Here is a 26,333-nt window from a genome sequence, read left to right on the forward strand (position 1 = left end):
GAGACCCTTCTCTGTCCTGTACAGGTAGGCTGGGCTGTTTGCACCACGTTGGCATGGCTGGGTCGCTGCTGCAGGGCTCCCAGCGGACGACGCGGCAGGGCAGTCACCCAGGCCCTCCACTCCCCCTCGAGTCTGGGCCTGAGGTGGTAGGTACCTACTTATCTTTGTACCTTTCAGTTTGCGAGCCCGTCCGTCGCCGCCATCGGGTGCTAAGGGCCCGCCCCTCCCCCCTTGGTCCTACCTGACGCAGCTGCTACCTTAGGTACCGGGGTACCTTGGGAACCTCACACCTTACTCTCCATTGCCAGGTACCTCACCTCACCTGCTACCTTGGCCTGCCCGCCCGCCCACCTACCTGGGCTGCTGAGGTACTATTGCCTTACCACCACCACCTCAACCATCAGTGGCCTGGCTGGGCTGGCTATTACCCTACCACCAGCCAGCCAACCTTGCCTAGCCCCGTCCGCTGCTTTGGCATCCACCGCACCCATCCCGCATCCCGCCATCTCGCTCGACAAACCCACGTCACGTCACGACACGACTCTGCATCGACGCTCCCGCCGTTCTCCCATCGACCTCGCCCAGCTCCAACGACGGGGAGCCATCGTCGTCCGCCGCAGCGCCTTACCCGCAGAGCCGAACCGTCCTGTCCCACCTCCCCCCTTGGCGTGATCAGAGCTCTTCACCTCGCGAGCCCTTGTCGACGGAGGAGGTCCTTTCCACCCCCACGTCCTCCGCCAAACACCAAGCGCGCTCTGCCGCTTCGTTTCCCTACCATCGTCGTTTTCGCCGTCACCTCCCGCTATCGCTGCCCCCCAAGATGGTTGACAGCGAAGCGAACTCACCCACGTGGAAGTTCACCCAGTACGTTCTTCATCTCCCCATCAATCCGCTTCACGACTGGCAGCGAGAAATCGCTCCCACTTCGCAGTCGCCTCTCGCAGCGCCTGCTAATTTTCCGGGCCATAGGTGTTTCGGAGACAAGGGCGATGTTGAGGATATCACTGAAGGTTTGTCTCAACTCGCTAGGCCAATGCCGGCGGGGTAGCCGTGCCCGCTGCCACTCTCGTCGCCCAGCCAGTCGTTGCTGACCAGCTCGATGCACCAGCCGACATCATTTCCACCGTCGAATTCGACCACACTGGAAACTATCTAGCTACCGGAGACAAGGGAGGACGGGTTGTTCTGTTTGAGCGGAATGAGACTGTACGTTTGTATCTGCCTGCTCTGCTCTGGTCTCCCCCCCCCAAGCCCCTCCTCACCGTGGTACCCATCGCGCGCGACCTGATTGCATGACTAACAAGGGCCCTGCCGTCTATAGAAGAAGTCCTGCGAATACAAGTTCCATACCGAATTCCAATCTCATGAGCCTGAGTTTGATTATCTCAAGTCGCTCGAGATAGAGGAGAAAATCAACAAGATCAAATGGTGCCGCCGCCAAAACGCCTCTCACTACCTGCTCTCCACCAACGATAAGACCATCAAACTCTGGAAGGTCTTCGAGAAGTCGCTCAAAGTCGTGGCAGAGAACAATCTCTCACAGGATGCCACGCCTGCAAATGCTGCCGGTGGCGGCGGCGCCTCCCGTCCCCTTGCAACCTCTCAACATTTTCGCAACGCAGCTGATCTCAAGCTGCCGCGTCTGACACACCACGACACTGTGGTTGCCGCTGTTCCTCGTCGGACGTACGCCAACGCTCACGCCTATCACATCAACAGCATCTCCGTAAACAGCGACGGAGAGACTTTCATCAGCAGTGACGACTTGCGCATCAACCTCTGGAACCTCAATATACAAGACCAAAGCTTCAATATCGTCGACATCAAGCCCGCCAACATGGAGGAACTGACTGAGGTCATCACAGCTGCTGAGTTCCATCCTGTTAGCTGTAACTGGTTCATGTATGCCAGTTCCAAGGGCACAATCAAGCTTGCCGATATGCGCGAGAGCGCTTTGTGCGACCAGCACGCCAAACGTGAGGCATCCCTTTCCCTATTCGCACCGTATTCCACCCCTCCTCCCCCTCCTCCTCCTCCTCCTCCTGCTGCTGCTGCTGTTGCTTTTTCCTGAAAAACGTATTTAGCGCCCCGTGGTCCTTTATTTGATGACGTATATTGACTTGAGTTGTATAGTCTTCGAGCAGGAAGAGGATCCATCGTCACGCTCATTCTTCTCCGAGATCATATCCTCCATATCTGATGTCCGCTTCTCCCATGATGGGCGGTACATCCTGTCCCGCGACTATCTAACAGTCAAGATCTGGGATATCAACATGGAGCGACAGCCTGTGAAGACGATACCGATCCACGAGCACCTGCGACCGCGCCTATGCGACACGTACGAGAACGACAGCATATTTGACAAATTCGAGGTGGTCTTCTCAGGAGACGCAAAGAACGTCATGACGGGCAGCTACAACAACAACTTCATGATCTACCCGTCAGACCCGGACAAGGAGGTCGAGGTGGTTCTCCAGGCGGACAAGTCGGCGTTCAAGGCCAAGAAAGTTGGAGTTCCTACACCAATAAACGCTTCGACTAGCCCAACGACGAACGGAGGCAAGAAGAACGGCTCGAGAGCTGGCAGCCCAGCCGGTGGCGCCCAGAGGATGCGCAAGGAGACGGATGCCGATCAGATCGACTTCAACAAAAAGATTCTGCATATGAGCTGGCACCCATTCGAGGATAGCATTGCTATTGCCGCGACCAACAATGTAAGTGGCGTCATGCGCTTCTCAGAGGATTGGTATGTCCAAGCTGACCTGAGTCCGACAGCTCTTCGTCTTTTCAGCACTGTAATCGGGAGCTCCCTGTGTCGGGGGGCAGGCCATCAAAGAAGACTCGTTACGTCTTTTACCAGCGGTTGCATCGGGTCATGCAATTGCAGGGGAGGCCGGGAGGCCGCCATCGTTGTGAGCTGCCTTGTGATCGGGACTCTCACGATGTGGTTGACGCACCACTTGCGGCAGCCACGGAAGTGACTTGGAGCCCATGACTCTGCCTGTGTGCCCGACCAGGAAAGACAGTGCCGCGTGGATGGCATCTGGTTGAAGCTGTAGGGGTGCTGCGGGTTTGGTCGGTAAAGCCAGAGGTGAATATGAGCGACATGCCGCATACATGGTCGAGGACGAGATGGCTGGAAGACGGGGACAGGATAGATGGCAATACGCCTGCGGGTGAACCCACACGAGCAGGGCAACCCTGTGCTGGTGCGCTCTGTAGAGCAATGTACGTGGCTCCCCTTTGCAGCCGCCAGGTGTCAGAGCGGGTGCCAGTCGTATTCAAGTCTTTGGTGGCGGGTTAGGGAATGGCAGGGCTACCAGGCGCATCCGCACAGTTGCAGACAAAAGACCAACGACAGAGATTTGAGGTACAAAACAACTTGTAACGCACACGGCCATGTGGATGTTCGTATAGCAAGTCTCGGTGGCTCACCAGTTTTACTCCGAGAGCAGATCCTCGATGATGCCAGATGCAGCGACGATAGCCTGCTGCACTGCAATGACTTGACGTGACCTTCTGTAGGTACTACCTGGGTACAAGTTTATACTATAGGAATTGATTTATGTTATGTGGTACGTTATAGATTCCGCTGCTCCGGGACGGTGACTTGCTCGTGCCGCGGCATTGGAGCAGAGCAGACCCCTTTCCTTCGCTTGATGAAGGTGACCGCTTTCATGGGCTTTATGGCTGACGTAAGCTGCTATTTCGGGGCACCGTGCGGCTGGTTGAGGGTGGGCCTAGCAGTGGTGAGCCTTACAGTAAAAGTAACTTCGTACCTGCCACCAAAGCAACTTCGAAACCTCACATATATATCACGGCCGACCTCAAACAACAGCAGGCGATTCTTGTACTGCATGCTACCTTTGTCTGTGAATCCCAGCACAGCAGCTAACGGCCCACATAAAGGGCCATCGCCCAATCTCACAGCGACAGGTTTCAATCCCACAGGACTGTCATCGCCAAACCCGGGCAAAGCAACAGCACAGTAGCCGTAGCTGGGAGGCCAGGCGCATCAGGCGTGGGGTAGGACGGGGTGCAACGCGCCGAACTCTCGCGCATCGCAACAAGCGGCGACTGAGCGACCCATCAGGTGCCTTTGACAGCCAACGAGACGCAATGGGTGTGCGGCCATCCAGCAACGGCCGCGTGGCAGGCCCAGTCCTCGAGCAGACCGATGGCCATGCCAGACGTGCCTCGTTTGCCCGACGCCTTGCGCAGGAGGCTGGACCATCCGTGGCTTCTGCTGCGGTCATGCTCGCCCTCATCTTTGGTGGTTGCTGCTCAAATGTTCGTAAAAAAGGCCCGAATTGTCTCCCATAGGCGAGACCGCTGTATTAATGGCAGACGGATAGGTTTATGCGCTTGAGGCCATCATCAAGTGAGTTATTGTGCCTTTGCTCAGCAACAGTTACTCGGGAGTGCTTACATTCGTGGGCGCAACAGCTTCGAGCGGTCAAGCGGTATGTAGGCAGCTCCATGAGCCAAAATCCGTAGCAGGCCGTCCTGAACTTCACCCTCTGACTGACGCCAATGCCAGGCACCCTGCTCACTTTCGTTCAGTTCGCCTTCGTGGCGTTGACGGGCTACGTCGGTCAATTCGACAAGACCCGGCCGCCATTCTTTATTGCGCCTGCAAAGGTGCCCCTTAGACGCTGGCTTGTCAATATCGTACTTTTCTTCAGCATCAACGTGCTCAACAATCACGCCTTCAGCTATGATATCTCGGTACCTGTTCATATCATCCTGCGGTCCGGCGGCAGCATCACTACCATGATCGCGGGATATCTTTATGGCAAGCGCTACTCACGAACACAGGCCCTGGCCGTGGTCTTCCTAAGCTTCGGGGTTGTCCTTGCCGCCTGGTCCGATGCAAAGGAAAAGGTCAGTTGCATTCTCACTCGCACGATGTACTCTGCAGCGGCTAAAACTGGCTTGGGGGCGCAACTACAGTCCACCGGTACAAGGGACGAGCCGTCGTCGCGGCGGCCACCATTCAACCAAGGGCTTTTGATCCTCTTCGTGGCACAGCTTCTGTCGGCCGTCATGGGGTTGTACACTGAGGCCACATACCAGCGATACGGGCCACAGTGGCGGGAAAATCTGTTCTACTCGCACATTCTATCACTGCCCTTGTTTCTGCCATTTGCGCCATCGATGGCGCGCACGTTGGGACGCATGGCGACGAGCAGGCCCCTGCCGATACCGCTCCCGTTAGTTGGCGAGGTGCCGAGCCAGCTGCTTTACCTGGCTACGAATGTTCTGACGCAGTACGCATGTATTCGGGGCGTCAACCTGCTCGCTGCAGCGTCTTCCGCACTGACGGTCACTATCGTGCTCAATATTCGCAAGCTAGTCAGCCTACTGCTCAGTATCTGGCTGTTTGGGAACTCGCTGGCCCAGGGGACTTTGCTCGGCGCTGTGGTGGTATTTGGTTCGGGGGCGCTCTACACGATGGGCTCGCGGCCGCGGAAGCCAACCGCGGCAAACGAAGCGGGTAACGGGGACGCTCTGAAAACCAAGAAGGAGATATAGGTTATAGAGCGGAACGAGCCGCGTTGCCAGTGGCATTCGTGTTATGGACATGATCGAGAGGAGACAGCTAGCGCCGGCGGGGAAGGGATCGTTGGCCATGGTCAATACTATACTAACCTACTTCGTAGACACGTACGTATTTACGTCCTACTTTGCCTGCGCTGGCTGGTGCTTGCCCGTCGATGCGTGTTGATGCTGCTCATCGGTGCCGGGGGGGCGACGCGGTGTCGGCTTGGTGCGGTGGAGTCTGGCTGGCGATCCGAAAGAGGGCTGGGGGTCGCTGGAGTCGGCAGCCCAACTTGGCAGGCGAGCCTACGGCTTCAATTGATGCATAATCCGGGCATAGGCACCCTCCGGCAATTGAACGGCGCGGACCCCGCCAACGGAGTTCGAAAATGGCTGACCTGCATCGCCGGTGACTCGGCGGCAGTGGGGCTGAGCTCCCCTCTCGACCACCAGGGGTCGTCATCCCGAATGGAAGCTGCTACCTATGTTAGTAGTAACGTACTTCGTATCCACCCACCACCTCTCCTCGCCTGTCGGTGACGCCGCCCACCCGCTCCAGCACACGTCCTTTTGACGGGACAGCACTACCTTACCTTAGTAGTACTCTTGGGTTACTTGAGATGCCTTGATAAGTACCGAGCCACAACCTTACCCGAACTCCTTGCCGGCCTATCTGCCTGTCTTCCTTCACCATCATCCCAAAGCAGGTCGTCTGGACCCTCCCTCGCTCACTCACTCTCCGCCAACCTGCGTCGCTGCGAGAGCTGCCCGCCCCGCAAGGAAAAGCCAGCACTGTCACCCTACGCCTTGTCCTTTGATGCCCGCTCGCCTTGGGCTCGACGCCGTCGCTCCCGTCACCTCGCACGTCTTTTGTACTGCCCAATAGCAAACAAACAACGACATAGGTACAATATAGTCCCGGCTGCGTTACCCGCTTCGCGCCACTTCAGGAACCTGTCCGAGGCGCCGAGCATCAGTCCCCCGGCCCCTCTCCGACTGATCGATCATGTGTGGTAAGGTTACTGAACGAATCGCCGCACGACAACTCATCTCTGTCACGCCCATGCTGTTTGCTACGGCTACCTGTATACAGATGGCACTGACAGGCCCTCCCGTCTAGAAAGCAGCATTCGCGACCGAGTCGAAGCGGGGTCCGCCATGGTGCACGCCGACGACTCCGACGAGCACGATGGCACGCCGCCAGCTGCGGACCACGAGGCTCTCCAGGAGGGCATGCTCCCCCGAGACGTGCCTCAGCGCACCACCTTTTACGATCCGGTCGCCGAGCGCCACATGACACAGACCGACGCCAAACTTTTCTATCAGCGCAGCAAGATAGACGGTCGCGGCGCCCCTGGTGCCGCTTGGGCGCAGTCCCCCCCGCAAAGCAGTCCCATCATGCCACCCGGGTCGCGATCGGCCACAGAATACGGCGCCGACTCTCTGATTCTGGACTCTGAGGCGGGTAAGCTTGTCGCGCTACCTACTCAGATTGTCTTCGCCCCAGGCATACAAGGCTAATTCAGCGATCTGGAACAGATAGGCCTGAAGACCGAGCTGGAGTCGCGACGGGCGGCTCCCAGCTCAGCCAACCCACTACTCCCAATCCGCGAGCCGGTCAGGCGGGTGTTAATGAAGCCGGCCCAGGCATTGCTGTTGCCAACAATGCTGCCCTTTTCGACACCGAGCTACACATCACTGCCGAGCTAAGCGCCATCTCCAAGAGTATTCAAGATATTCTTGACGTGAGGCGCAAATACATGGCTCTCTCGTCCCAGGGACCGGACGACAATCCAAGAGATGGCCCTGACTGGGACATCTATCCACCCCCACCGGAGCCTGCCTGGACTCAGAATCGTGCAGGCCGCGGGCACGGCCCAGCAGGTTCTCACAATGCTTCCCCCGCCAATGGCAGTGTTAAGAGACCCCTGCGCAAGCGTAAGCAAGGTCAGGATGTTGGAGAGGATTTCGATATGGAGGACCTAATGCCACTACCTAGCAACGATGGCATGACGTTCAAACTCGATGAGAGCTGTGTGTACCAGGTGTTTGCAGAGGGTGAAACGCAAACGCCGGCCATCAAGGTGCCTACGATCCGCGAGTTCTACATGGCCCTGGACGGTATCCTCAATATTTCCTCAGACGGGCCAAGCAAGAGCTTTGCTTTCCGCCGCCTCCAATACCTTGAAGCCAAATTCAACCTCTACGCCCTTCTCAATGAGTATCAGGAAACTGCCGACAGCAAAAAGGTGCCACACAGAGACTTCTACAACGTTCGAAAGGTAGACACCCATGTCCACCATTCGGCATGCATGAACCAGAAGCACCTGCTCCGATTCATCAAGAGCAAGATGAAGAAACACCCAAATGAGGTTGTCTTATTTCGCGACGGCAAACATCTGACTTTGGCCGAAGTCTTTGCCAGTATCAATCTTACAGCCTACGACCTGAGCATCGATACGCTAGACATGCACGTAAGCAGAGCCTCCCCCCCCCCTTCCAGCTGGCCGCCTCGTGCAGGGCACCCACTTTGCATTGTAAGGTGAGGCCGCTAATGTTCCGCAGGCACACACGGATTCGTTCCATCGCTTCGACAAGTTCAATCTCAAATACAATCCAATCGGCGAGTCTCGCCTAAGGACAATCTTCCTCAAGACGGACAACTTCATCCACGGACGATACCTCGCCGAGATCACGAAAGAGGTCATTTCGGACCTTGAATCGAGCAAGTATCAGATGGTCGAATGGCGCATTTCCATCTATGGAAAATCCATAGACGAATGGGACAAGCTTGCCGCCTGGGTCGTTGACAACAAACTGTTTTCTCATAACGTCCGCTGGCTCATCCAAATCCCCCGCTTGTACGACGTCTACAAGGCGAGCGGCCTGATGGAGACGTTTGAGCAGATTGTCAAAAACGTCTTCCAGCCACTGTTTGAGGTGACACAGGATCCATCGAGCCACCCCAAGCTACATGTTTTCCTACAGCGTGTCATCGGGTTCGACAGTGTCGACGATGAAAGCAAGGTCGAGCGGCGGCTTTTCAAGAAGTTCCCAGTCCCCAGAGTGTGGGATACCAAGCAAAACCCCCCATACAGCTACTGGATTTACTATCTCTTTTCCAACATGGCCTCGTTGAACTACTGGCGGAAAAGGCGGGGATTCAACACCTTGGTGCTGCGGCCGCACTGTGGCGAGGCGGGAGACAGCGAGCACCTCGCCGTCTCCGTACTCAGCTGTCATAGCATTAGCCATGGGCTACTACTTCGCAAGGTGCCACTCTTGCAGTACGTGTTCTACTTAGAACAAATTGGCATCGCCATGTCCCCATTGAGCAACAATGCTCTGTTTTTGGCCTACGAGCGCAATCCCTTTCATCAATACTTTAGAAGAGGCCTCAATGTGTCCCTTTCGACCGACGATCCCCTGCAATTCGCGTTCACAAAGGAGCCGCTCATTGAGGAATACGCGGTAGCTGCACAGATCTACAAGCTCAGCCCGGTCGACATGTGCGAACTTGCCAAGAACTCGGTCAAACAGAGCGGCTATGAAGCATCCATCAAGCGTCAGTGGCTGGGTCCCAACTTTGAGAAACCTGGTAAGGAGGGAAACACCATGGTGAAGACCAACGTCCCAGATAGGCGAGAGGAATTCCGATACCATACGCTGCTTCAGGAGAGAGACGTGTAAGTCAATGCCTCGCGAGGGGTGCTCGGGTAGCGGCCCCTTCAAGTCGTGATAGGCGCTAACCAGGGAATGTCTTTGCATCGAAATAGTCTTAGGCGCTACGTCACCTTCGACTCGGGGAACGAGCAGAACGGTTGCGGCCCGATAACGTCCGGCAGAGTTCAGGAACCTGCAACTGTGCAGTGGCCCAACTCGGTTTCGGCGACTCCCGGATACGCGGAGGCATCAGCGGCCGCATCCCCGCAATCGAACCGAGATGTTGCTCGGGTATCTGATGCCATGGCCGACCTGCACCTGTCGGGCAGTGACCCGAGGATGTTTCCGGGCATTTTGACGCGCGATCAGCGTAGCGGGAGCCTGAGAAACTTGGCGCAGGCGGAGGGGTGGCCAGTTGATTCTAATGAGGAACCTGGGGACGAGGACGATGCGTAGGAACATCGTTCCGGGCCCGCGAGCGCATTTGACGTTGGTGCCGGGCCGACTGATTAGTCGCTCGGAGTCATAGCCAAGCCATCACGGGTCAGCAATGCTTTGGTGGACCTGTAGGCTTGATGGAAGAGGTACCGCGGGTCCGAATATGTATCTGGCTTGTAATGGAGCAGGCAAGGCGTATGGCTAGATTGCGAGCTACGTTGCCTGTGAAGATGGGGAGGGAATTAGTTCGCATGGTGGTTAGAATCTGGTGGTGAATGATCATGCTGCGTGTTGTAGCTATATGTGGTCGGACATATAAATCGGCTTCACGAGCTAAATAGGTGGCTTCTTTTCTCCAATAATATAGAGGTCTAGAAATAAAGACGTCTTTTTTATTAGTGGTATATAGTGGCTATTATGGTAAATACTTAGAAAAAAATACTATAATATTATTAAACTATATATAATATAATATCTCTGCTTAATCTTATAATTATCTAATAAGTAGAAAATGTTAGTAGTTATGCCTTATAGCCGCTTAATCCTATATCGCGCCATGCTCGTTATAGCCAAGGTAGATGATAATTACGTAGTAAGGTGCCTACGGAGTCGCACCGCTCGAAGGCGGGTCAGCCACAGGGGGCCCCTTGCTGTAGGTTAGGCTCGGTCTGGCCTGCTCCGTCGCAACTTGCCGTAGGGTACCTCTGCTTCCAAAGCTGCTCCGACGTCGTCACCACACCCGACCTTTGCCTGCCCATTATTGCTCTACCTGCATCGTGCCAGCGAACGGATCCCACACGCGGTCGCCATCCAAACCCGACACCACTCGTGGTCCAGCGCCGTGCCGAGTCTCGTCTTGCTTCTCCCACGGGGACGCGAAGCCGGCTAGACACGCACAGCGCACCATTGCGGCGCGCGGAGCTCCAGTAAGCCGATCGCGCCACCCCTCCCCGCGACGACCACAGCGTATGCCAACGGCCTCATTCGGGGCAGCGCGTTGCCACCATGGGATTCCTCGGCGTCTACCGCGCGCTGTACGATTATGCACCCCAGGCTGAGGGAGAGCTTGCCATGAGCGAGGGTGATGTGCTCTACGTGCTCGACAACAACGGCGACGACGGCTGGTGGAAGGCTAAGAAGAAGGCTGGTGCCGACGACGACGAAGAGCCAGAGGGTCTCATCCCAAACAATTATGTTGAGCCTGTGAGTCCTCCAAATCTGCCCGTGTGCTCCTCATCTGTAGTCCCCCCCCCGCCCCCCCCTTGCCAGCCGACTCACGTCTCGAACAGGCAACTGCCCTGAGCCATGCGAGAGCCATATACGAGTACACCCGACAGACGGACGAGGAGCTGTCGTTTTCCGAAGACGCCATCTTAGACATATACGACACGTCTGACCCCGACTGGATCCTCGCTGGGCTGGACGGTGAATTCGGCTTCGTGCCCTCCAACTACATTGAGGCCCAGGGGTCTCCCTCGGGTCCACAAACGGCGTCCCCAGCTGCCCCCCCGGCCCTGCCGGCGAGGCCCGCCTCGATAACAGCAACGCCGGAAAGCCAACGTGATGCCGGGCCCACGTCGCCGCTGAACAGCCCCGCGGCGGCGTTGGCTGGTGTCATGCACGGCCGAGCCCCGGCACAGCTTGCCACTCCGTCTCCTCCTCCCCAACCCGCGCGACCCGCCCTTCGGCAGGACGAGTTGCACGCCTCGGATGACGACGAGGAATCGATGAGGTCTCCAACGTTGCCGTCCCGACCTAGACATGCGCCGACCGCCGACGAGCGAAGCCGTGACTTCGCAGCGCCGCCCAGGGAAGTAGCAACGGCCGCTGATGAGCCGTATCGTACGCCGGGTGGTTTCCACTTGTACAACATCAACGAGATGGTGTCCGTGATGGGAAAGCGGAAGAAGATGCCTACTACGCTGGGTATCAACCTCAAGACTGGCACAATTCTAATAGCCCCTGAACGGGCGCAGGACGACCCTGCCCAGGAGTGGACGGCCGACAAGATGACGCACTACTCACGAGAGGGTAAGCATGTCTTTATGGAGTTGGTTCGTCCCAGCAAAAGCATCGACTTTCACGCCGGCGCCAAAGACACAGCAGAAGAGATCGTGGGTGCTCTTGGCGAGCTAGCCGGTGCGGTTCGTGCTGAGGGACTACGTGAAGTCATTATGGCAGGGTCACATCGCAGCCAGCGAAAGGGCCAAGTGCTGTACGATTTTATGGCTCAAGGCGATGATGAAGTGACAGTGGCCGCGGGCGACGAAGTTGCCGTCCTCGACGATTCCAAGAGTGACGAGTGGTGGCAGGTTCGTCGCCTCAAGAATGGTAAACAGGGCGTTGTGCCCAGCAGCTACATTGAAGTTACAGGGACAATCACACCCCCTCCAGCCGCATCTGGCTCTGGCCTTGACTCCGCCAGGGCCACGGTCGAGCAGAACCGACTTGAGGAGATAAGACTCACCAAAGAAGCGATCAAGGCGAGCAAAGAGCCGCAACAGGTAGGGCCAGGAATGCCCCTCTCCACAAGAGGCAGCAGCCTCGCGGCCAGAGATCATGGTAGTAATTCGGAACAGCAGCGCGGCCGCCGCGAGAATGGACGGGGCGATGGCGCCAGCCATTCCAAGAGCAAATCTAGTAAGCACATCATGACATACTTTTGAGCCGTCCGAGATGCATCGTCTCGTATGGACACAGCAAGTCATTGTTGCTGACGCCATTCCGCAGAACCTGATTCATCCAAAGTCAGGGTTTGGACGGATCGATCTGGCTCCTTCAGTGTCGAAGCACAGTTTCTCGGACTCAAGGACGGCAAAATTCACCTGCACAAGGTGAATGGCGTCAAGATCGCCGTGCCCGTTGCCAAGATGTCGCGGGCGGATCTCGAGTATGTCGAGAATACGACTGGCATATCCTTGGATGATGACAAGCCGCTAGCCGACATCAAGAGGGCCAAGTCGGGCGATAAGCGGCCGTCTGATGTGGGTGCCTCCGTGGGCAAGAGTGACAAGCCCGAGTACGATTGGTTCCAGTTCTTCTTATCATGCGACGTTGCCGTGGGCCTCTGCGAGCGCTACGCCCAGGCCTTCCTCAGGGATTCCATGGACGAAAGTGTGTTGCCGGACGTCAACGCAACGATCCTTCGGACACTGGGTCTCCGCGAGGGGGACATCATCAAGGTCATGCGGACGCTGGACGCCAAATATGGTCGTGATCGGAGCAAAGCAGGGGCGGACGGAGATGTTGGGACTGGCGGGCTCTTTTCGGGCCCTGGAGGTGCCCTGCGGAATAACACGCGCAAGGGTCGCCCCGCTCCAGCTGTCCAGGCGGGAGACGTCGTCGATGCTGCTGCTTTCTCCAAGAACGGCACCTCACGACCCACCCTCGACGACGACGCACAGTCTACAGCAGCGAGCGGCCCTCCCAAGTCGAGCCCCCCTCCGGCGAGCGGGTTTGACGATGATGCGTGGGACCTGAAGCCGCGACCCCAAGAGACGACATCCAAGGGCTCCAAGCAGGCGCAGACGGCGTCCCCGCCAGCTACGACTTCCAAGCCGGCCGCACCGGCGCTGACCGGCTCGATGCAGGAGCTTTCTCTTCTGTCGGAGCCTCTTCAGCCCACCAGGACTGAGCCACCTCCCGCACCTACGAGAGTCTTGGGCCAGCCGGCAGAGCAGCAGCAGGCGCTCCCTGGCGCGAGCCCGTCCTTCTTCTCCACCGTGCCAAAGCCAGGGCAGCCGTCGTCGCCCAAGGCTCTGGCTAGGCAGCGGCCAGCTCCCCCGCCGCTGTCGTCGAACCCGGCCTCCCTAGTTCCCCCTCCCCATCAGAGACCCTTATCCGCGCCCCAATCTGCGCAGCCCGCCTTGTTTCCGCCCCCCGCCATGGCCCCTCAGATGACAGGATCGGTTCAGTCACAGGTGGCGCCCCCCGGCCAAAGCCTGAGTGACCTCGCCCAGGCGAGGCTGCAACAGCAGTACGCGTCGCAGCTCCAGCAGCAGCAGCAGCAACTTCAGCCTGCGATGACAGGCTACGCCAACCTCCAGCCTCAAGGCATGAGCCCGTTCCAGTCCAGCGGCGCCGGCCAATTTATGCAGCCCATGATGACCGGCATGCCTGGAGCGAGCCCCTTTGCCGATCCCGGTCGGCCTGGCCAATTTTCCCATGTTCAAACTCAGCCTACAGGGTTCCAGCAACCATATCAGACCAGCATGCCTTCATATCCTCACATGACTGGTCCTTCTGGCTCCATCAACAGCTTCCTTCCCCCGGCTCTGGAGCCTCAGCGGACAGGCGCGACACCCTTAGTGTACCCACAACAAACGGGTGCCGTTGGAGGCAGCTTTACCCAGCCATTACAACCGCAGAAGACGGGACCACCACCGCCGGTCCGTTTCGGAGTGTCAGCGGAAACGAAGAAATTGACGCCGCAGCAGACCGGACGGAGGGCGAACCTGTCTCAAGCAAGTAAGTCTGAACTCCCTTTGGCTTCCGGGGCTGTGTTCACGAACATCAACTAACGAATTTCGCAGCTCCGCAGAACCCTTTCGGCTTCTGAACCCTTGCATTACGACCTAATTGATCCTGGGACGGGAGGATGGACTGGAGCTGAGACGAAGCGCATCACAGTAGGTCCAAACTAGGGAGCTGAACGTATCTCTGCGGGCCTGAATACCTAAGTGCTGCTGGCCCAATTTCACCGCGACGTGTCGCAGTGGCATCACCCTACAACCCCCCACCCTGACTTCCACAAACGGTCGTCCGCGGATGGCGCGCATAGCATGTCTGAGTATATAAATGTAGAACGTTCACTCCATATATCAATCTCTTGGCCGTTCAGGCGCATTGTCCCAGTCTTGCCGTGAGGTCAAGTAGGCTGCAGCATCGGTGCAACGCTCGCGACGATGAGCAGAGACAGATGGGCAAGATATCCACAAAGTGAGACACTAATTGATTGAGATGCATATGCATACAAGTCGCGCGGTTCGGGACACCCTGATTATATAATCAGTAGTCTAGTAGTAGATGCATGTAGTCTGAGACGCCAGGACTCTAACTTTCTGGCGATGGAACCACTTGGCTCATCAGCAACATCATCCGAGGACGCCGGGCGCACAACCTTGCGCGACACAATGGCAAGCCTCTCTGTTCCTTGGCGAGACAAAGGCTTGGCTTTGTAATCCCTCGCGCTCCTCTATTGGGCAATGGAAGACGCATAATTATAGTCGAGCCTTCTCGGAGGCATCCTTTAACGCTTGGCACCAGCAGATTTTCAACCTCTACGTCGCTGGGGTTGAGTCTTGCGATCGCTCGAGACTCCGGACGCGACGGAGGCAAGATCCACCTCGACCTCGGTGATAGGCTGCTTTCCTGGTTCGAAGCGCTTCCGTACGGCCTTGATCATCATGACGAACCAATAAAAGTTGAGGCCGTTGAGTGTGAGGTTGCTGGCGAGATAGACGGCTGCAAGCCAATAGGGGACAGTGGAGTCGTCGTTGGCGAAGGCCATGACAGGGCTGGCACGAGGTCCGGGGTTCGGGTGGCTATTGATGGCGGCCAAGATGTCGCGGAAGGCAAGCAAGGACTGGTAGGTGCCATAGAGGAGGCGGCAGGAAAAAAAGCTGAAGAGCAGGAGAAAGCCGTTGTAAAGCTGGGCGCGAGTGCCCGTCATGTCAAGCTTGTCCATGAACCAGTGAACATTGAGGAAGGGAGTAGAAAGCTCCCACAAGATGAAGATGCAGCCATAGTAGTTGACGAAGGGCCGCTGTGCATGGTTCTTGGGTTAGCGGGAACAGTAAACGTGTTTTGGGGGGGGGGGCTGGACGTACGAAGCCGAGGGCATAGACGAGCAGTGCTGCGATGGCGTGGGCCAGGGTGCCCAAGCCAAAGACATCAAGGTTCAAGCTGGTGACGAAAAGATCCCAAACAAAGTAGCCGGCAGCCAGTGCCTGAATCATGCCTGCAGCCCCCGTATATCCCCATACGCGCTCCTCCCAGTCCATGGAGCGGCGCTCATCGTCGGCCAACAAGACCCAGATGGCGAGGCCATTGATGAGAACGCTCTGGAACATGGAGACGACATGGGCATCCCAATTGAGGCGCCTCTTGCGCGGCAGCTTGGCATAGTGACGCGGGGCGAGCATACTGGAGATGATGGGCGAGAGGGGCCAGAAGATTACCGAGTATAGGAGGGCGGCGGCGAGGACCTCGTGGACGTGCAGCGGGAGCGTAGGAAGGCCGAGGCGCTGGCACCATGGCTCAACCAAGCCTGTGAGCCAAGGGATTGGCGCGATGAAAAAAGGGTCCCTCATGATTGATGCGTATTCCAGAAATCAGTCGACAGGGAGGGGGCGAGTGAGGAGACAAGCTGATCGGCCGGCCCAAGGGGGGAGGGCGTGATGGATGGAGGTTGGTGCGAGTGCCGTATGGGCAAGCTGCAGTTCTGCCGCTGGTGGTGGCGGCGATATTTCTCACTTGCCTGAGGAGGGAGGATCTTGGTGTTAACAGTCAGACTCTTGTCTAGCTGGCTGTGAACACAGAGAGGCAAAAGCGCCGTTGTGAGATATGAGCGAGAGGGTCTTTCTCAGTGTGTCGAGTGCGGTGTGACCGAGCTGCGGTTCGCAGACGGATGAACGTCGAGAGCGAGACGCACTACTTTTATCTCATCGGAACCTAAACAGCAGCAGGAACCATGGACCGCGTCTGTGACCCCGGCAGCTGAAGAACTCAGGCAGTCGTCTCGTGTCCTTCCCGCGTCGCCTGGCAAAGTCAGGGAGAAGCACCCACGAGACCCAACTGAAGGCGGATTTGTTGGGGATGCCTGCCTGCCAAGCACGTACCTCTGTGCAGAAAGGTACCTCGGGTTGAGCGGCTGCTGGCGTGCCACGTGAGGAGCCGCCACCATAGGAAGGGAAAAAAAGGGGGGGCAGGCAACCGGTCGCGTGAGCGGGCACGGCGTGCAGGTGCTCAGGTAGAGTCGATTTTAGGTACCTAGGTACGTAGGTTTGCTGCCACTAACTTACCTAGTAGCAGTAGTAACAGGTAAGGTGCTACCGAGGTATGGAAATTAGGTAGGTACCCTGAAAAGTACAAAGTAAGGCAGGTACCTACCTGCCTGGTAGTAACTCGAGTAACTGCTTGCCTGCAAGTGCTGCCCGTCCCTCGCTGTGGTCAGCGGTGGGACCAGCAGCCAGACCACCTGCAGAAAGACGGGAGGCCCCAAAGCTCCACCACCAGCAGCCCGTCAGCGAGGTAACTTATACATCCATCCATCCATGCCACGTCAATGCTTGGGACTGCGTTAGCATCCAGCATTTGCTCCATCTCCAGCCACTGCGCTGGTCGACACTCCCGCATCGCATCGCCGTCGTCTACCACCCCGAGCGGCCGCCGCCCAAGGCTCTGAGCCATGCCGTCCTGACCGCGGCCTCGACTGGGACCCCAACGACCGGCCGACCGACCGACCGACCGAGCGAACCCCTCCTGCTGCGCAGCAGACGGACAGACAGCTCGACACCATGGCCGAGAACCTTGGCGAGCTGCTCAACCTTGAGCCCGCCCGGCAGGACACGACCACGCTGGCCTACCTGTCGCACCTCGCCGAGCTCTCCGTCGACGACCTCCGCTCATCAGAGCCCCAGCGCCTTTCGCAAGCGTCTCAATCGCTGCTTCTTTCCGTGCAGGCCCTGTCCAAGAGGTCTCTGAAGCTCGTAGTCGACTCCGCCGCGAGCCATGCCTCGCTACGCCGGGCCTTGCCGGCCATGGCTGAGAGCGTCCACGAGCTTTCCCAGGCCATCCCGCGCCTTGATCGCGAGGCCGAGGCCTTCTCTGCCGCATTTGGCAAGGCCGGCGAGAGCGCCCTCGTCGCCCGCAGGAAGCAGGCTCTGCGGCTGTTGCACAACTCGGAGCGCCTCGTCGATGTCATGGAGCTCCCAGCCCTCCTTCAGTCGGCGGTCAAGGCCAGCCCCGGCGGCTACTCAACCACCCTTGATCTCTACGCCCACGTGCGCCGTCTGGCCTCTCTCTACCCCGCGTCTCCCCTCGTTTCCTCCGTTCTGTCCGAGGCAGACGCCGCGGTTCGCCAGATGGCTGCAGACCTACTTGTTGCCCTCAAGGCGCCTGGCCTAAAGCTAGCCGCCGCCTTGCGCACTGTCGGCTGGCTCAAGCGCATCGTGCCCGACCTCGTCTCCAGCACCCCTGGCGACGACGCCCTCCCGGCGCTGTTTCTCGTCTGTCGCCTGACGACTCTCCTGACTACGCTCGCCGCCCTCGAACCGTTACGTGAGCTTGCCGACGAGGAGCAATTGCGTCAAGCCAATTCTGCACAAGCCTGGTCTGGCGGTCAGCAGACGGAGCGCTTTCTCAAGCGTTTCATCGAAGTGTTTCGCGAGCACAGCTTTGGCATCGTGTCCATGTCCAAAAGCGTCGACGCTAGTTTCGCTGCGCCGGCAACCCTTCCTGCGCATGACGACCCTCTGCGCACGCTGCCTTCAGCACTGTCCACGCTGCCGCTGCACCTTGTTGGCTTGTTACTTGAGGCACTACGCACCCATCTCCCCACCGTCAGGGACCAGGCCTCACGCGACAGCATCATTACACAGGTGCTTTATTGCGCAGGCAGCCTGGGGAGGCTCGGCGCTGACTTCAGCATGCTTCTCGCCGTCGTCGGCGTTGACGAGTGGGCCGAACTTGTCAGGCGTCATCGCTTGCTGGCTGGACGCCTCGAATCGGTCATAGGTGACTACCGCGGGCACGCAGCAGCGCCATCCTCGCCGGCCATTACCGCTGCAAGTCGCTGAGCAAGAAGACGTCGAGCAAGAAAACTCGCACGGCTGCCTCGGGCATCTATCTCAACAGCCATCGCCCCAGACAGACGGGTACGTGATGGTTCGGGGGAGCGGGCAAGCCCCCGAAGTAAGCACTATAGAATAACTACATATATGTGCCTCGCGCGTGCGTGCACCGATCGAGTCCGTCAGTCCGGGTCTCCGAGTCGGTCGACCCCGTGTCATTGATCAACAAGGTGCCGCTGATTGGCGCACGGGGCCTCGGCCACTGGCTCCGACCAGGCTCCACAGGGCTGCCTCCATCCATGCCTTCACCACACACAGCTTACAGGCCCGCGTCATGCGGGCGGCCTAACTTAGTGACGACTTCCTTCTTCGCGTCGACACTCGTCTTCCACTTCTGCCATCAATCGAGTCGCACTGCACCATCGATCCGCGCCGGCTCGCGTCGCATGTGGCCGGTCTCGCGCATCGTCATAGCCATATTTAGAACCCATGAGCTCGACTCCCTCAAGCAGGCTGGCGCAGGCTGCTCTTGAGTCTCCCCCAGGCGCGGTTGCCTGTCCCCCGCTGCTGGCGGCCAGCACCAACATGTCGCCGTGGCTATGAGTGATGCCCGGGCACCCGCGCGGGCCAAGTCAGGTGAGCCGACTTTCTTGCCACGGCGCCTCCTGCCGGTCTCAAGGCTTACGCTCTCGCTCAATTCGGTCTTGTAGGGCGTCACTTCGTCTCCGGGCTTGGCTCCGGCATGGCGTCGGCCATTATCCTGCAGCCCCTCGACCTCTTGAAGACAAGAGTGCAACAATCAGGCCGTTCTTCTCTAACAGATTCTTTGCGCGAGATTCGGCGGTCGCCGCATCTGGTCCAAAGCCTATGGAGGGGTACGGTACCCTCGGCCTTGCGCACCGGCTTCGGATCCGCCCTGTACTTTACGTCCCTCAATGCCATCCGCCAGCGCGTGCAACGAAGCTCCATGGGGGCCCGCGCGCAGAATCAGAGTGCCTCTTCGGCTCTACCGTCAATATCCAACGCAGCCAACCTTGCCTCTGGCGCACTCGCCAGGACCTTTGCCGGCTTTGTCCTCATGCCACTTACGGTCATCAAGGTGCGGTTCGAGTCGGATATGTACTCCTACCCCTCCATCTGGGCCGCCGCCCGTGATATTCGTCGAGTGGATGGCGTCCGCGGATTCTTCTCCGGCTTCGGCGCCACGGCCATCCGGGACGCTCCTTACGCCGGCCTGTATGTACTCTTCTACGAGATGCTCAAGACGCACCTCGGTGCCCTAGCAACGCCGCAAGAGAACCATAATCGTCAGCCCGCCAGTATGAGAGCATGGGTCGCAAGTTCTGTCAACTTCAGCTCGGCCATATTGGCCGGCGCAGCTTGCTCCGCAATCTCCAATCCTTTCGACGCCGTCAAGACGAGGATACAGCTTCAACCCCGGCAATACCGGAATGTATTGCAAGCTGGCTACCGCATGGTTGCCGAGGACGGCTTCCGGTCCTTGTGGAATGGACTGGCTCTGCGAATGAGTCGCAAGGCCCTCAGCTCAGCCTTGGCATGGACCGTCTACGAGGAGCTCATACGCAGGTGAACTGAGTTGGGAATTCATCTCGTTGTATTGCTCATGGTATAAAAGACTTTAGACTCAAATCCAACTCATCATAACGAGACGTAATTGTCATGAAGTGAGACGTGTAAATCGTGGCAGAAGGGGCGATGAAACGTAGCTATATATGGTCGACGAAGGAAAAGAGAATGAGGGGCGGCGAAACCGGAAAGGCGATGAATTGTTCGGCCGGGAGAATTGGCAATGTTCTCTCCGGGCACCATGACGTCGATCCCGTCTCCTTGACCTGACGGTCGTCGTTTGCCGGGTTGAGTGCTGTGGCGGTCTTCACCTCGGACGCCCTCCAGCCAAATACATGAGAACCCCCGGTGACTTGCTCCTCTTGCGGTCGTGCTTCTTGCGGACCCATTCAAACTCGGGCTCTAGGTGACGGTGCTTCTTCTCCTCGATGAGAAGCGTGCCGCCGCTCGTGCGCTTCTCACGGATCGTTCTTGTGTGCATCCAGAACTCTTCTTGCTCCCACTCGGGCACCCACCGCTTGATCAGTAGATACTCCGGGTCCTGTGCGGCAACTGTCAGCCTCCCGGATCACGTCACACAAGAGGGCGGCGCATGAAACGCCAAGCGAACAGTAACCGGGGAGGGAAGATGTGCAACACTTACCGTATCCACATCAAAGTCCACCCTGAACGTCCGCAGCGTCTCAATCGACAAGTGACGCCGTGCCATGCGTGTGTAGGTGGGGCGGTCACCGGGTTGGGACACTTCGGGGACCTTCTTTTTTTCGATAATGGCAGCAATTGCTTTCTCGTCCAGTCCCGACTTGAGGAGGTCTTCCTGGAGGCGGCGCTTGTATTCCATGTCGGCCTCCGCCTTTTGCTTGGCTTCCTTGGCCATCCGGTCCGCTTCTGCCTTCTTATAGCGCTCGACGGCCTCGGCAGCCTCCTTGTCTCGTCGCTTCTTTTGCTCAGCCGCCTCCTCCTCTTCCTTGAGGCGCTTCAACTCCAGCTCGCGCTTGATGCGCTTCTCGTCCTCGGCACGAGCCTCCCGCTTCTTGATCTCGTCGAGCTCCCGCTTAGCACGCTGAAGCTCGGCCTCGTCGCGATACTCCTTAGCCAGGCGCCGCTCATCCTTGTCGCGGGAATGAGCTAGTCGCATCTGCTCGAGCTCCCGGCGCGCCTGCTCGGCTTCCCACTCCTCACGAGTCTTGTATGCAGACGATCGCGAACGAGAGCGCGAGCGAGAACCGGAGCTGTGACGGTGGTGACGGCGAGCTACCTGGCCGCGACGGCGGTGGTCTTCGTCGTCATCGGACGAGTACTCGTTGTAGAAGCGGTTGTTAATGATGACGGGGTTGGCCGGGGCGGGCTGCGGAGGGCTCGGGCGACGGTCGCGGGAGCGGGAACGGGAGCGGGCCACAACAGTGGTGTGCTGCTCTGGAACGAGATAGCTGGGCCCGGCGGGGACCCCATAGTAGCTCCGGGGTCGGGGGGGGCTCTGCACATAGCGGACGGGGCGGGGCGAGTGCCCGCGGTGTCGGACGTGGATGTCAACGTCTTCCTCGTCGTCGAAGTAGCTACTCATGGTGGCGGATTCCGTCCACGGTCGAACGACGGGAGTGACGGGACGAGCCGCAGGATGGGCAACAAGCGGACGGAAAGCTTAAAGTGAGGGGCCACGCCCAACGACGGTGTGTATGTCAGTGCCTCCACCAAACCCAGCCAACGGAGCTTGATGGTGTTTATACGGCTCAGATCCAGGCCGAAGGTGACGAGAAAGCCCGCAATAGTGAAGAGAGAGGGTGAAAAGTTTGCGATGATGGACGAGATGGACAATCACCGAGAGTGGGCGGGCGTCAGAGAGCGGGGGCGGCAGGTGTGCGGCTGGGAACGTGGGCGGACCAGCAGGCACTTTAAGAATTTGATGGATTACGCGAGAGGGTACTTGGTACATTGGTTGGCCCGTCCGAGGGAGAAACATGAGAGCCTCCCACCTCGCGAAATCCCGCTGACAAGGGGGTGGGCGCGAAAGAGGTGGGGGGGCGGCCGGGTGAGGTTGCGGCTGCGAGAGGCGGCGTTTGCGAGAGGCGGCTGCAACTGCGAGAGGGAACCTCAGTCAGTACCTAGGTAGCGCGCCCGCCCACCTGTCTGGCGCCATGCGTGCCAGGGAACGGACGTACTGGGCAGGCAGGTACCTAAAATCGGTGCCAGCAGTCTTCGGGGCTGGGGCGTAAGACGGACGGGCGTCGCGGCATGGGGGGGGGGGGGGGGGGGGGGGGGGGGGGGGGGGGGGGGGGGGGGGGGGGCGTGGAGGCTGTCAGCAGCTTGGGTGAAAAGGGAAAGAACGGGAAGGGCGCCATTCGTAGGGCTGGAAGACGAGGAGGGGCGGGCGGGGAAGACGATTGGGGCGGCGGGCGCGTATCCTGCAGCTGGAGGGACAGGCGAGGCGGGGACAGGCAAGGCAGCAAGCACCGCCAGTGCCGGCCATGCATGGCTCACCTTCCTATCCATCGCCCATCAGCTGGGTTTCGTTTCATCGCCGTCAGGGGTGGGGTCCGGCTCTGTTTCGCGGCCACCGTTTGCCGTGTCAGCTAGACCTGAGAGCGTGAGAGGTTGGCGGCGGCCTTGTGCCTGTTCTTTCGGCATCATGGCCACTCGAAGCAACCTCTTCTTGTTGGGAGGGGGGTTGCGGAAAGGACAGGCGCGGCGCGAAGCATCTCTCCCCCCCCCCCCCCCGCAGCCGCCTGCCGCAGCACATCAGCGCATGTACGGAGTACTCCGCACACACGACATCCTTCACATTCCCAGTCTTCGCACACGGCAGGGGGGGCAAAAAAATATACATAAGGCTTCGTCCCTATCAAAGTCCGTGCTACCCCTACCCACGACTGCGGCCGGCGTGTCTGCATCGTCGATACCGGCGTGCTTGAGTCGGCTTTGCTCGTCGCAGCAGAACCAGGCCCGTGATGATAAGAAAAGGTGGGCGCACCGCCATGTCGCCGCGTCTTGCAGACACTGGTAGGCGGTCGACGCGGACATACTTCCGAAAACCCACCCCCACGGCTGGCAGATGACGCGTGTGCAACCGAGGCGAACCATGGGCTCTTCTTCGGGCTTTTTCCACGTCCAGCGCCTGGTCCACGCAGCAGGCCAAGGCTTCATACAGGCACCTTGTCGTAGCAGCTGCCATCAGCCAATGTGGTCGGATGACGATTGGGTTCGCTGCCCACTGCACGACGTTTTCGGGACATGGGCTGGTTGCTTGCGCGCCAGGATCCTTGGCTATTTCAGCGACCGCGCAACATTTGCTCAATGTGCTCGCGGCTGTTCTTATGTGTTGTCTCAAGATACAGCAGTCGCTGGTTGAGCTTGTTCACGTCGCTTTCGAGTTCCTTGGTCTGTCCCTCGAGTTTCTGCCGCAGGTTCGGCAACGGCGCAGACGAGAACCTGTCAATGAGTCAGCGCTCCGCACTCTGCCCTCGAAGTATCGAGTAAACGAGTGGACGCGAGTTGGATACCAGCATACATTTTGCCCACGCCTTCGTAGACGACAGCGTCATCGGGCAGCCCGGCGAGCTCGCTGAGCGTCAGCCGCACCAGGCGCTGCTCCCGTTGTTTTGACGTCATCTGCGTGCGAGCTAGACCTATTTGCTGCTGGGAAACCGCCGCCTGCGCTTCGATCTCGCGGGCAAGCTGCGTGGATCTAGATGTAAGCCTGTGCGCCTGGTCGGGTTTCGATCATGGGAAGTGGGCTCGCCGCACCTTGTGCAGCGCCTCGTTGGGGATCGACATGACTGGCAGCGCTGCGGCCTCGTGAGGTAATTCGTAAGCTTCAAGTACTGCCTTGCGGCCTTTCGCGGCGAATGGGAGATTGATTGACGTCGCGGGTGGCTATGAGCGAGATTGGGGTATACGAAGTACCAACAAGACGATGAGGTCTGCCGCGGAAGAGGAGCTGCCCCTCGTGCCTGTGAAGTTTGGACATGCGCATGCGCATACTCTGGCGTGTCCCCCCTGCGGGACCCAAGCGTGCATCCAGTTGGTCCCCCACCCCCAGCCCGGAGGTGGACCCGGGTCGGGCATCCTTCAAACAATCAACTACCCTAGACAGGCTACACATCAGTCCCGAGACGCGTCATCCATAATGACCGAGGTACCTGACGATGTGAAGGTTTGCTTCACCGACCGAGCCTCGTGCTACACGAGGCATACCACGGTCGGTATCTCCTTCACAACGCCTCCGCACCTCGCCCGTGTACTTCATCAACCTGCGAGCCTAGCTCCAGACGTGCCGGCCCGCCCTCACGAGCTCTTCGCCTTGGTTCCGTCTCGCTCGACTCGTCGTATTACAGGAACGGAGAGTAGCAACCTAGGCCACACCAGCTGGTACTTGTCAGAGGAGCCAGACAGGCAATGCCGCAGCCAAATTCCCCACGTGATATAATAGTATGCTGTTTGCTCGCACCGTTAGCCGGCTTCATGCAACGTGGCTCGGAATTATGCGCAGTGGGATAGGATACCTCCTGGCATGGTCGTTAGTTGGTCTGGTCATAGTCTCGTAAACTCGGACATTTGGCTCCGGCTCGAGACTCACCTAACCCTGTCATCAGATGCCACCACGCATGCCCCTCGAGCAATACGGCCCAAGGCAGGCCCATTGCCCGGCGCAACCTCCTAAGCTGGCTGCAGAAGATATTATCCAGATTCCATATGGCGAACCCTGCCACGAAGACCGTGAGCCCTACACAACGGGTCAGCACCGCTAGCAGGAGGTGTACGCCATCGTACTCACCCGTCGCCACAAGTGCCCACATGGTCTTCATCTGCCGGCGCGACTGTTCTGCATCTCGTCTCTGCAGCACAGGCCGTACTTGCCTCTCCATCACCCACATGCTCCGAAACACCACCGTCGCTGTCAGCGCAGCGTACGCCACCTGGTGGAATACTGGATCCTTGGTGATGTGATAATAGACCTGCGTCTCCTTAGCTTGCGCATGGCGGAACGGCGGGGTTGGGGCACACCTACCGTGATAGACCCGGCCAAAGTCAATAAACTCACGCCGAGCAAGGCTGAAAAAGCGCGCGACCGTGAAAAGGAGAAGCTGGCGTACATCATGAGGCAGGTCGTGTAGATCATGGATAGCTCATCTACCAGCTGCATTGGATCTACCACACTGCTCTCAGCTTCTTGTGTACCCATACGCACCTCCAAACGCCTGAAGGGATTACTTACACTTGAGAGTCGCGTGGAAGAGAATGGATCCAAGCCCGACCACGATATATCCCAGGTATGCCAGCAAAAATATATTGGCATGTGACTCCTGGAGGCAGTTGCGGATACCGCCGACCCCGAGCCATAGGAACAAGCCATTTGTCACCGTCTGTACTTCGTGCTGTAATCAGCTTCTGCATAGCAAGGGCCCTCGCCTTTCGATGGTCGTCTCACATTGCAGAGCTCCGCGCAGTAAAACGACAATGCGTAGTCCTTTGGCACATTATCAGCATCATTAGCAACTAGGACGCGCACTCCCCGGCCGATCCGGCGCACCGCACCTCTTCACAAAAGTTCAGCGTCGATGTTGGCTTGCCCCAGAAGCCGGAGCCGTGGTCCGGATATGGCGCCCGAAGGCCACGTAAAAAATCTGGCATCATTATGGCAGCGAAAGTCCCATATCTAACCCGGCACATATGATGCAAGAATGGTGTACGCCGGAAGCTTGCTATAATGTCGATTGAAACTCATGACGTATGAGGCACTTTACTAAACGCACCGTTAACGAGCCTTTTACTAGTCGCGCTATATACTCTTAAGACCTCAGTCTTAAGCTATATAAGATAGTAAAGGAGTATATCGCTACCTAAAATAAGTAGTAATTTTCTTTTATATTATTTGTATTAAGAGTTATAATTTAGTTCTAAACTAGTTTTATTACTATATTAATTAATAAATAATTAAGAGTTTTATTATTAATAAAGGAAGAAAAGTCTAGGGGTAAAGGTATTTTATATTTTTCTAGGCCTATATACCGCCCCTATATTATACTAGCTACTTTTAATATATAGATATAGGATAAGACTAACGCGCTATAATAAATTAAGTATTACTATTAATATAGCCGTAGTTAACTATTTATATAACTGCTTTTATTACTTAAAATTTTCTAGTTAATAATATACTATATAGCTTATTACCTTAGCGGGCTATTCTTAACTAGGGCTAATATATCGCTCTTAGTTACATTAATAATATAACCTACCCTTATTACTTATAGTATTTAGGGTTATAATTTAATTATTAATTAATTAATTAAAGGTTTAATTAAAACTAACTAA

General features: G+C 57.7%; 10 protein-coding genes across 10 annotated transcripts; 6 read left to right on the top strand and 4 right to left on the bottom strand.

Annotated features, from left to right (window-relative positions):
- Nucleotides 1-314: 314 nt before the first annotated feature.
- On the top strand, nucleotides 315-3,550 carry CDC55 (protein phosphatase 2A regulatory subunit cdc55). Its single transcript, XM_047982801.1, has 6 exons — nucleotides 315-864; nucleotides 970-1,010; nucleotides 1,109-1,206; nucleotides 1,322-1,976; nucleotides 2,134-2,714; nucleotides 2,776-3,550. Exons 1-6 carry the CDS (start codon nucleotides 821-823, stop codon nucleotides 2,797-2,799), a joined length of 1,443 nt encoding a protein of 480 aa, XP_047838769.1. The 5' UTR covers nucleotides 315-820; the 3' UTR covers nucleotides 2,800-3,550.
- Nucleotides 3,551-3,803: 253 nt separating this feature from the next.
- On the top strand, nucleotides 3,804-5,841 carry YEA4 (golgi uridine diphosphate-N- acetylglucosamine transporter). Its single transcript, XM_047982802.1, has 5 exons — nucleotides 3,804-4,290; nucleotides 4,356-4,381; nucleotides 4,447-4,463; nucleotides 4,541-4,884; nucleotides 4,954-5,841. Exons 1-5 carry the CDS (start codon nucleotides 4,120-4,122, stop codon nucleotides 5,533-5,535), a joined length of 1,140 nt encoding a protein of 379 aa, XP_047838770.1. The 5' UTR covers nucleotides 3,804-4,119; the 3' UTR covers nucleotides 5,536-5,841.
- A 201-nt stretch (nucleotides 5,842-6,042) lies between these two features.
- AMD1 (AMP deaminase) lies at nucleotides 6,043-10,074 on the top strand. Its single transcript, XM_047982803.1, has 5 exons — nucleotides 6,043-6,554; nucleotides 6,662-7,006; nucleotides 7,081-8,015; nucleotides 8,107-9,227; nucleotides 9,318-10,074. The coding sequence occupies exons 1-5, from the start codon at nucleotides 6,548-6,550 to the stop codon at nucleotides 9,658-9,660; spliced, it is 2,751 nt and encodes a 916-aa protein (XP_047838771.1). The 5' UTR covers nucleotides 6,043-6,547; the 3' UTR covers nucleotides 9,661-10,074.
- Nucleotides 10,075-10,343: 269 nt separating this feature from the next.
- On the top strand, nucleotides 10,344-14,587 carry SLA1 (cytoskeletal protein binding protein). Its single transcript, XM_047982804.1, has 4 exons — nucleotides 10,344-10,845; nucleotides 10,932-12,282; nucleotides 12,373-14,109; nucleotides 14,175-14,587. Exons 1-4 carry the CDS (start codon nucleotides 10,648-10,650, stop codon nucleotides 14,198-14,200), a joined length of 3,312 nt encoding a protein of 1,103 aa, XP_047838772.1. The 5' UTR covers nucleotides 10,344-10,647; the 3' UTR covers nucleotides 14,201-14,587.
- JDV02_001835 (uncharacterized protein) lies at nucleotides 14,229-16,590 on the bottom strand. The gene is made up of 2 exons (XM_047982805.1): nucleotides 15,471-16,590; nucleotides 14,229-15,406 (listed from the first exon to the last, which is right to left on the bottom strand). Exons 1-2 carry the CDS (start codon nucleotides 15,951-15,953, stop codon nucleotides 14,915-14,917), a joined length of 975 nt encoding a protein of 324 aa, XP_047838773.1. The 5' UTR covers nucleotides 15,954-16,590; the 3' UTR covers nucleotides 14,229-14,914.
- A 569-nt stretch (nucleotides 16,591-17,159) lies between these two features.
- JDV02_001836 (uncharacterized protein) lies at nucleotides 17,160-18,440 on the top strand (the record flags this gene model as incomplete). The annotated part of the gene is made up of 1 exon (XM_047982806.1): nucleotides 17,160-18,440. One exon carries the CDS (start codon nucleotides 17,160-17,162, stop codon nucleotides 18,438-18,440), a length of 1,281 nt encoding a protein of 426 aa, XP_047838774.1.
- A 593-nt stretch (nucleotides 18,441-19,033) lies between these two features.
- JDV02_001837 (uncharacterized protein) lies at nucleotides 19,034-20,025 on the top strand (the record flags this gene model as incomplete). The annotated part of the gene is made up of 2 exons (XM_047982807.1): nucleotides 19,034-19,070; nucleotides 19,145-20,025. 2 exons carry the CDS (start codon nucleotides 19,034-19,036, stop codon nucleotides 20,023-20,025), a joined length of 918 nt encoding a protein of 305 aa, XP_047838775.1.
- On the bottom strand, nucleotides 19,964-22,254 carry JDV02_001838 (uncharacterized protein). The gene is made up of 2 exons (XM_047982808.1): nucleotides 20,665-22,254; nucleotides 19,964-20,562 (listed from the first exon to the last, which is right to left on the bottom strand). Exons 1-2 carry the CDS (start codon nucleotides 21,583-21,585, stop codon nucleotides 20,329-20,331), a joined length of 1,155 nt encoding a protein of 384 aa, XP_047838776.1. The 5' UTR covers nucleotides 21,586-22,254; the 3' UTR covers nucleotides 19,964-20,328.
- A 1,033-nt stretch (nucleotides 22,255-23,287) lies between these two features.
- JDV02_001839 (uncharacterized protein) lies at nucleotides 23,288-23,792 on the bottom strand (the record flags this gene model as incomplete). The annotated part of the gene is made up of 3 exons (XM_047982809.1): nucleotides 23,288-23,447; nucleotides 23,527-23,693; nucleotides 23,763-23,792. 3 exons carry the CDS (start codon nucleotides 23,790-23,792, stop codon nucleotides 23,288-23,290), a joined length of 357 nt encoding a protein of 118 aa, XP_047838777.1.
- A 705-nt stretch (nucleotides 23,793-24,497) lies between these two features.
- Nucleotides 24,498-25,652, bottom strand: YDC1 (alkaline ceramidase ydc1; the record flags this gene model as incomplete). Its single annotated transcript, XM_047982810.1, has 7 exons — nucleotides 24,498-24,523; nucleotides 24,595-24,741; nucleotides 24,793-24,973; nucleotides 25,027-25,166; nucleotides 25,234-25,381; nucleotides 25,447-25,485; nucleotides 25,554-25,652. 7 exons carry the CDS (start codon nucleotides 25,650-25,652, stop codon nucleotides 24,498-24,500), a joined length of 780 nt encoding a protein of 259 aa, XP_047838778.1.
- Nucleotides 25,653-26,333: the final 681 nt, after the last annotated feature.

The sequence above is a fragment of the Purpureocillium takamizusanense genome, chromosome 1, assembly GCF_022605165.1.
Source record: "Purpureocillium takamizusanense chromosome 1, complete sequence".
Classification (NCBI taxonomy): domain Eukaryota; kingdom Fungi; phylum Ascomycota; class Sordariomycetes; order Hypocreales; family Ophiocordycipitaceae; genus Purpureocillium; species Purpureocillium takamizusanense.

Coding starts and splice junctions, on each gene's coding strand:
- CDC55 (XM_047982801.1), top strand. CDS start 821: ATGGTTGACAGCGAAGCGAACTCACCCACGTGGAAGTTCACCCA. Junction 865..969: donor CCCACGTGGAAGTTCACCCA/GTACGTTCTTCA, acceptor TCCGGGCCATAG/GTGTTTCGGAGACAAGGGCG. Junction 1,207..1,321: donor TGTTTGAGCGGAATGAGACT/GTACGTTTGTAT, acceptor TGCCGTCTATAG/AAGAAGTCCTGCGAATACAA.
- YEA4 (XM_047982802.1), top strand. CDS start 4,120: ATGGGTGTGCGGCCATCCAGCAACGGCCGCGTGGCAGGCCCAGTCCTC. Junction 4,291..4,355: donor TTGGTGGTTGCTGCTCAAAT/GTTCGTAAAAAA, acceptor GCAGACGGATAG/GTTTATGCGCTTGAGGCCAT. Junction 4,885..4,953: donor GGTCCGATGCAAAGGAAAAG/GTCAGTTGCATT, acceptor GCGCAACTACAG/TCCACCGGTACAAGGGACGA.
- AMD1 (XM_047982803.1), top strand. Junction 7,007..7,080: donor GATTCTGGACTCTGAGGCGG/GTAAGCTTGTCG, acceptor GATCTGGAACAG/ATAGGCCTGAAGACCGAGCT. Junction 8,016..8,106: donor TCGATACGCTAGACATGCAC/GTAAGCAGAGCC, acceptor AATGTTCCGCAG/GCACACACGGATTCGTTCCA.
- SLA1 (XM_047982804.1), top strand. CDS start 10,648: ATGGGATTCCTCGGCGTCTACCGCGCGCTGTACGATTATGCACCCCAG. Junction 12,283..12,372: donor CCATTCCAAGAGCAAATCTA/GTAAGCACATCA, acceptor GCCATTCCGCAG/AACCTGATTCATCCAAAGTC. Junction 14,110..14,174: donor GGCGAACCTGTCTCAAGCAA/GTAAGTCTGAAC, acceptor CGAATTTCGCAG/CTCCGCAGAACCCTTTCGGC.
- JDV02_001835 (XM_047982805.1), bottom strand. CDS start 15,953: ATGAGGGACCCTTTTTTCATCGCGCCAATCCCTTGGCTCACAGGCTTG. Junction 15,407..15,470: donor TCGTCTATGCCCTCGGCTTC/GTACGTCCAGCC, acceptor AACCATGCACAG/CGGCCCTTCGTCAACTACTA.
- JDV02_001838 (XM_047982808.1), bottom strand. CDS start 21,585: ATGAGTAGCTACTTCGACGACGAGGAAGACGTTGACATCCACGTCCGA. Junction 20,563..20,664: donor TGGACTTTGATGTGGATACG/GTAAGTGTTGCA, acceptor GTTGCCGCACAG/GACCCGGAGTATCTACTGAT.